At 46.3% G+C, this 8278-nt stretch overlaps 1 protein-coding gene across 1 annotated transcript; it reads left to right on the forward strand.

The window, feature by feature from the left end:
* The first annotated feature begins 2532 nt into the window (after nucleotides 1-2532).
* Nucleotides 2533-3763, forward strand: LOC119368694 (cysteine-rich repeat secretory protein 38-like). The gene is made up of 2 exons (XM_037633877.1): nucleotides 2533-3364; nucleotides 3488-3763. Exons 1-2 carry the CDS (start codon nucleotides 2545-2547, stop codon nucleotides 3568-3570), a joined length of 903 nt encoding a protein of 300 aa, XP_037489774.1. The 5' UTR covers nucleotides 2533-2544; the 3' UTR covers nucleotides 3571-3763.
* Nucleotides 3764-8278: the final 4515 nt, after the last annotated feature.

Here is an 8278-nt window from a genome sequence, read left to right on the forward strand (position 1 = left end):
TATGGTATAGACTATGAAGATACCTTCAGTCCAGTTGTTAAAGTAGCTACTATTCGACTTGTTATATCTATTGTTGTATCCAGGGGTTGGAGCTTGCGACAGCTAGATGTGCAGAACGCGTTCCTTCATGGTGTTTTGGAAGAAGAGTTCTACATGAGGCAACCACCAGGTTATGAATGTAAAAACTCACCCTTTCATGTGTGCAAACTAGACAAGGCACTCTATGGGCTTAAACAAGCTCCAAGGGCATGGTACGCTCGGTTGAGCTCTAAACTTCAGCAGTTAGGATTTATTCCCTCAAAGGCTGACACCTCACTTTTTATCTTCAATAAGTCCATGGTGACCATATTTGTTCTTATTTATGTTGATGATATTATTGTGACAAGCTCTTCTCAAGAAGCCGTGTCAGCATTATTAAAGGATTTGAGCTCAACCTTCGCTCTAAAAGATCTGGGAGATCTGCATTTCTTCCTTGGAATAGAGGTAAAGAAAATTTATGATGGTATTGTGTTAACACAAGAAAAATATGCCTTGGATCTTCTAACCAAAGTGGGTATGAAAGACTGCAAGCCAGCACCCACACCTTTGTCCAGTACTGAAAATTATCAGCTCATGATGGAGAGCCTCTTTCATCAGAAGATGGTACAAGGTACAGAAGTATTGTTGGTGCATTACAGTATTTGACTCTTACAAGGCCAGATATCTCTTTTTCAGTCAATAAACTATGTCAATATTTGCATGCACCAACCACAGTCCATTGGACTGCAGCTAAAAGAATTCCTAGATATGTCAAGCACACTATGAATTCAGGATTAGCCTATAGAAAGTCATCCTCTACTCTTTTGAGTGCCTTCTCAGATGCAGACTGGGCAGGTGATATTGATGACAGAAGGTCAACAGGTGGTTTTGCAGTTTACTTTGGTCCAAATTTAATATCCTGGAGTGCCAGGAAACAGGCTACTGTGTCTAGATCAAGTACAGAGGTAGAATATAAATCTGTAGCCAATGCAACTGCAGAAATCATTTGGGTACAGTCACTTCTAAAAGAACTCCGAGTATTTACAAGACAAATTCCATGTCTTTGGTGCGATAATCTTGGAGCTACTTATTTATCTGCTAATCCTGTGTTCCATGACCGAACCAAGCACATTGAAATTGACTATCATTTTGTTAGATAAAGAGTAGCAAACAAACTTCTTGATATAAGGTTTGTTTCTTCAAAGGATCAGATTGCTGATGGGTTTACGAAGGCATTGCCTGTAAAAAACTTGGAGAACTTCAGGCGCAATCTCACCTTGACCAAGGTGTGATTGAGAGGGGACGTTAGAATAATTTTAGAGATAGATCTTGATGTATTCGGTTAGCTAAGATAAAGCTAAACCGAACCCTAGGCTGTTCAGATTCGTATCTTATCTCTATCTTCTTATACCACAAGTTTTGTAACAATCCCTCCATGTAAATGCCGTGATCAAGGGCTATTCTGATCCTATATAAACACGCAACCAACGGCCTACTACGGTAGGTAGAAACGCTTCCGAAACTTCACACAAGAAACGGGTACACCAAGAAGAGGAAGCAAGAAAAGTTAGGGATAGAAGAGAAGAAACATAGAGATAAGAAGGAGAGATGAGATGAAATGCAAGAGAGCAGAGAGCGTTAGGAAGAGATGGAGAAGCAAAGGCTCCAGATTCGGCAGGAGATGGAGGCGGGTAGCCTCCAAATTAAAGAGGGGAGGATCGGTTGAGAGATGAACGCATTGCTGAGCACAATATCAGTTTTTTTCAAACATCAGTACAGACACAAGCACTCATATACACGCGCATACACTCATCCCTATGAACGCACACACGCACATCCTACCCCTATGAGCACCGGTGTGATTCTTTTGTTCATCCAACTTGTCAAAAACTGCGTGCATGTTTGTCCAAATATTAGACGTTTACTCCTTCCGTTCCTAAATATTTGTCTTTCTAGATATTTCAATAAATGACTACATACGAAGCAATATGACTGAATTTAAACTCTAAAATGTGTCTATATACATCCATATATGATAGTTCATTTGAAAAATCTAGAGAGATAAATATTTAGGAACGGAGGAAGTAGATGTGAAGCGATTAGGAATGGAGGAAGTAGATGTGAAGCGATTCGAAGTGTTTTGAGTTACGGGTACCAAACTATAGCGGCACTGAGTTCGCGCGTCACCTGCCCCAGCTTACATATTTATTTGGAGCTCGCTCCACGGATGGCAATCGCCGACACGGCCACTTTCTAGAGTTGCTCTAAGGCAACACAAATCGACAAGTCCCATCACCTGGTGACAAGACAATGGTTCGTACCAAGCCCGGCAGCAGTAGCATCATCGGAAAGGACGATAAGAGTGAGAGGGAACGGACGGCACCGTTCGTCGGCATGTGAGTGCACGCTCGCGCGCACTACGTAATTAAGTCGATGTCGTCGACAGATCATTGACATGCATGTGCTGCATCGCCCTCGAGCGCGGGCCTACGAGCATATCTAAGAGGGAGCCGTAGTCACCACCTTATGATTGCCGCCCAAGCGATCCCCAGAGTACATGCCGCAACAATGGCGCCGTATCCACCACGAGCCCTTCTCCCCCTACTCCTCCTGGTCGCCGCAGCCCACGCCGGCAACCCTTCCCACTCCGAGTGCCCAAGAGACGTGAACCACACGCGCGGGCGCGGCGGCGTCTTCCAGGCCAACCTCGACTCCCTCCTCTCCTCCCTCCCCGCCGCCGCCGCCGGCGCGGCGTCAGGATTCGCGACGAACGCCACCGGCGCGGCGCCCGACAGGGCGTACGGGCTCGCGCAGTGCCGCGCCGACGTCACCGCGTCCGACTGCCTCGCGTGCCTCAACGCCTCGGCGCGGGACATGGCCGGCAAGTGCCCTGGCCGGAGAAACTACATGCTGGTCCACGACACCTGCCTGCTGCGGCACGCCAGCGCGAGCTTCTTCGGCGCCGCCGACACATCGCGGGTCAAGTACCGGCGGAATCCGCAGAACGCGACGCAGCCGGAGCGGTTCGCGTCGCTGCTGGCCCCGCTGATGGGCAGCCTCGCCGAGAGGGCGGCGTACGCGTCTCCGCGGATGTTCGCCGTCGGCACGGCCGACGTGACGTCCTCCGACAGGATCTACGGCATGGCGCAGTGCACGCGGGACCTCGGTAAGGACGACTGCCACAGCTGCCTCGTCACTGCCGTCTCAAGGATCCCCACCTGCTGCGCCGGGAGGCGGGGTGGCCAGGTCATCTTCCGGACCTGCTCCGTCCGGTTCGAGGTCTACCCTTTCTTCAGCACCCCCTCTGAGGCGGCCATGTTGCGGACGCCGCCGCCGCAGCCAGCAGGTGGTGGTCTCAACTTACCATTTTCCTATTTGTCAGTCTGCTACCATGCATCTGTGCTTCTTTGTTAATGAATCCGAAATCATAGTACGTACTAATATCAATTGTTTGACTCTTTTCCCACAGGTCAAATCATGACGGTAATTCTAAGATCAGCTTATCAAACGGGTTGTGCGTCTATAAAAAAGCGTCTGACGCCTGCCATTTAGATGGAAAGTGCCACTGTTGCGACGTGACAGATTTGTGCTATCTCACAGTCGCTCTGTGCAAGAAATATTGTGAAGGTTCTCCACACTAGTGGCAATGCATGGCAGCCGATTGAACTTTTGTTCCAACTAAAAATGTGCTATGTGTGGGAGGACATATTTTGAAATAAAAGGCAGTATCTCAGTTCTCGTGTGTGATCGGTAATGTCACCAGTAAACATTGGGCAGGACTAGGATCTTCTGGGTAAGAAAAACGCTGGACCCTCTCTTTGCCGTTGGATGAGGAAAGTTTTGTTTGCTACTAGCTGCTCCCGTAAAACACATCTCTACTCCTATAAAAATGTCAGTTGGTGGTGATGGTGTGCCTGCCTTCGCGCAATGTGCACCATTCGATCTGAATGTATGGCTGAGATTGAGATGGGTTGTGGCCGAGCCACATGACTCACACTTTTGCAAGAACACCCCCGTAATGGACAGAACTTTGGGGAAGAGTTCGGAAACACAACGCCAATAGTCGAGACGTTTCTCCTCCTCTCGCGACGCAACAAACGAGCTTCGAGAACCCTGCCAAATTCCTCGCCGCCAGCTCCTCGCCTCTCTTTCCGGGCGACCGCAGTAGTTGATTGGAGCGGGCAAGGATCCCTCCTGTTGTATAGCTATGCTTGTAGATAGGGGATCTTAGCAAATCGGAATTGGGTTTGAGCTTGCCCCAGTATCTCTCCTTCTAGATCTGACCATGCAGCCCGGCCATCGGAGACGGAGACATGGCGGTGGTTGCTTGGCATGCCAAGTTTCTCTACACTGCCATCCCGCACGAAGTCTAGGCTGCCGTTGTTAAGGACATCGAGCTACGGGCCGTCCATGCCACTCTCAGCTGGCGCGGCGTGCCCAATGCCGGTGCCGATGTGTACGCCAATATCTGCCTCCCGGCGGCCGCGTACTCCGCGCTCACGGAAAGCAGCTTCTTCCGCCACAGAGGAGGAGTCGAGGACTCAAGTGTTTATTCTGATGGGCAGTACATGCTCTGAACTGTAAGTGTTATTGTGCCGAGGCCACCCCGCTTCAATTGTTGACTTCCAGGAATATGCTTTGTTAGCAGCACAATCTCGCTGACACAGCATCATCCGATGCAGCCGAGCGTTGGTGTGTGTCGCCGAGGAGTCTTCCTTGGCGACGATTCCGTGGCTGTTGCCATGCTCTGCCTGCACGCTTTGCGCCGCAATTTCGTTTGCCAGGAGGTGCGCACACCTATATTTCATCCCCAATATTGCGTGTGTGATATGTTTATTGATCAACTTCGGTTCTCCTGTAGTTTAATAATCTCTTTTAAGAGATATAGGCTAATCAAATAGATTAAAAAAATTGTAATCAGTCACTAGGGCCATTATCTGATGGGAAAACAATTGTTTGAAGAGGCTTTGGCAGTGCTGTCACAATGAAATGCAAAAGTGATTTCGCAAGAGAATTGGAGGTGATGGCCAGGTTCTGCCATGTCAACCTTCTTCGCCTCCATGCTTACTGCAATGAAGGCGACGGGCGGATACTGATGTACTGCTACATGTCAGAACAATAGCATGAATATCAACATATTTGGTACATATACAGATGTACTCATATAATTTTCCCTGCCTATGATCAAATTCTTTTCTGCAATTGTTGGTTACTATTGTTCTGTGATCCAATACATAAGTAGTAAGTTGCGTGTAGATGAAGTTCTGGATAATAGAACTGCAATTTTGGACAATATACCTTTAGAGGAAGCTTGTATCTCGACATGCTTGCCATATGAAAGCTCATGGATGAGGAATTTCCTCTTCGTATTATCTGCGGGATGAACTCCAAAATTTTGTGGAACTAGCATTTCTAATAGTACAAAGCTGCGACCTTACTGTCAATATCTATGTGGATGGTCTCTGTTTTAAATTCCTAATACAAGTAATGCACTTCAAGAAGTTCTATTTATCTCGTGTCCTTGCTGCCAATAGCTGATTTGGTTTCATCATGAGCACCCAAGTACTAATTTGGTTACCCAAGTACCGCAGCTCTATTGCTGTTCATGGTTGTTGGCCTATCAATGGTTATTGTATTTGGTAGTTGTATTTGGTAGAAATGGGCTAGGGATGTTTTGGATGTGATGAGAAAATATGTTCTACAGTGGAGATCTGTGAGTTGGGAGCCGTGAGTTGAGTGATGGGTGGAGACGATATAGGTAAGAAGACTAAGACATGTAGGAAATATCACAATACAGTTAATCGGCATTTGCATGTTATTGTTCCATACTGACGCTCGGGCACCTTACTCTCTTGAATAAGCAAAAGGAAGGCCAGCCCAACTTCATTGCAACTTTTACAAAGAAATGGTCTACAAAGAGGTTCTCGGCATGTAGTACAAGGTATGAATAAAGTGCAATTTCGTGGCTGTAAAAATTCAGTCTTTTTAACTAGGGTCAGTCATCTAAAATTTCTTCCCTATGTATGGTTATGTAGTTTTTGCAGAGAAGTTTAGAAAAATAACTTAGATACTCCCTCCGTCCGGAAATACTTGTCGGAGGAATGGATGTATCTAGATGTATTTTAGTTCTAGATACATCTATCTTTATGCATTTCTGCGACAAGTATTTCCGGACAAAGGGAGTACTTGCTTTAGTGTTCCTGATATTTTGTAAAAAAACAAATCATACCTGTGTTTGAATTATTTTTTGGTAGTTCTCTTTGTTACTCCGTCTGTTCAAATTTTTTGGATGACGCCTACAGCAAGTCTCTTGGTCATCGACGCCCTTCCTTTGCTAGGTAGCTCCACATCCATTTTTCCGGTGACACCACAAACATTTGCTTCCTTACTGTGTGTTATTGGTATATTTTTTGTTGCCGAAACATGGTTGATGTAAGCAAGTTACAAGAGGTCCAGTATGACTTTGTGTGTGTGTGTGTACATGTGCACTCTCCCCTTCTATATTCACATGATTTCAAAGCATGTTTTAATGTACATTTTGTTTATTTGCTCAGTAAAAATGTATTGCAAGTGCTGTTCATTTTCTTGCTTTGTTCAAATATACCATATGTCTGATTGTGCTTGATGTGTACCTATCAACAATATAGCATCATTTCGATCAATGTCTCAATATATTTTCTATTGTCCATAGCAAACTTCTGGTTCCTAACTATGTCTCCGTACCTTTTTTATTGTTTTGTAGCAATATCCGGTTCCTGAATATGTCCCGGTACTTTTTTTATTGTCCATAGCAACGTATGGCTCCTGACTATAACTTAAATTCAACTAATTTTGTGTGATCCCGTGCTATGCATAGCACGGGCATCTTACTAGTCCAATAAAACATCTCGCTTTAGAACTTGTGAAATACATATACTTTTGTGATGGAATTAGCATTTAAGCATGGTTACGATAAACCCGAATGCTAAAGAGCATGCATGCATTTTCACTTTCCGAGGTGCGCAAACGAACTACACATGGACAGTAGCAAAATCAACAAGTATAGACAAAATAGATGATGCGAGCGAAATGCATATGTATTGCGGAACTTCAAAAATACACTACATTCAAATGGACATATTCTGACACATTTTTTTCAAAAAAGAACTTTATCTCACAAAAGCAAGTTTCTTGTAGTATATAGATGTTTGTATACCATTAAATCGCCTCCGTGGCGCGAGAAGGATCGGTGAGGGGCGGCTGGAGGCTTCCTGCCGGCGTGCCGCCGCCGGCCCTCGTCTCCACAACGAGGCTCCGTTCGGTTTCAGCCAGCTGCGAGGTTGGGGGGACGCGCCTTCCGGTGAAAATAGCGCCGACTTTGGTCATGGCAGACGATGGCGGCGTCTATGACGTCGTTCCCTTCTCGAGGCATCATTGTTGCAGGTCGTGGCACCCCCACTCGTGATGCTCCGAGGGAAACCCTAGAACTGGATCTACAGGATCGGAAGATGATGGCACCTTTGTTGCCGTTGTCCCTCCTGAGGGCATCGTTTTGGAGCAAGTGCTGGTTGGACATGACAAGTGGAAGAGTTGTGTCTCATCCACCGCAAGGCCGATGGCGAATCCCGATGGCATGGTGCTGCGAAGGTTCAGCGACCGCGCGTGTCGACAGATACGTGCAGGATGGTGGAGTTGCCTGGCGTCGTGGTGGCATCGATGGCAGGCCAGGCAAGGTCGATGGGTCAGCTTCTGCTCTGGAGATGGATCGGTGGAAGATGGCGGCAGCAGCCTCTGAGAGTGCGTCGGTCCGGTATGGGACCTAGTCCCGGTCTGTGGCTAGGCTGGGGCATCCGGCTTTAGATGTTAGGGTTCAGTGCGATGTGCATTTGGTATTATGTCCGGATATTCGGCACACCTTCATCAATGGGATAGGAGTAGCAATAGGTGCTGCCTAGATGGTGGCTTCAGACTGACTGATGTATTACTTTGTATGGCCTCTGTAAATAATTAATAAAATGGTCGCATGCATCGTCCAGATGCAGAGGCCGAGGGTCTATCCTCCTTAAAAAAATCGCCTCCGTACAGTTTTTGCCCATGTACTAGTTTGCGAAAAGCAATTAGTACGACGAAATGGAGGTTTGTGTTACAAACTTTGCTTTTTTATCATGCTACTATTCTTTTTAAAATTATCTATACAAGCTAATATTTTTCATCCAAAAATTCCTTTAACAATGGGTAAGTGATTATATACATGAAAAAAGCTTGCTTTGCGCATTACTTT

This window comes from Triticum dicoccoides, chromosome 2B (assembly GCF_002162155.2).
Source record: "Triticum dicoccoides isolate Atlit2015 ecotype Zavitan chromosome 2B, WEW_v2.0, whole genome shotgun sequence".
NCBI lineage: Eukaryota > Viridiplantae > Streptophyta > Magnoliopsida > Poales > Poaceae > Triticum > Triticum dicoccoides.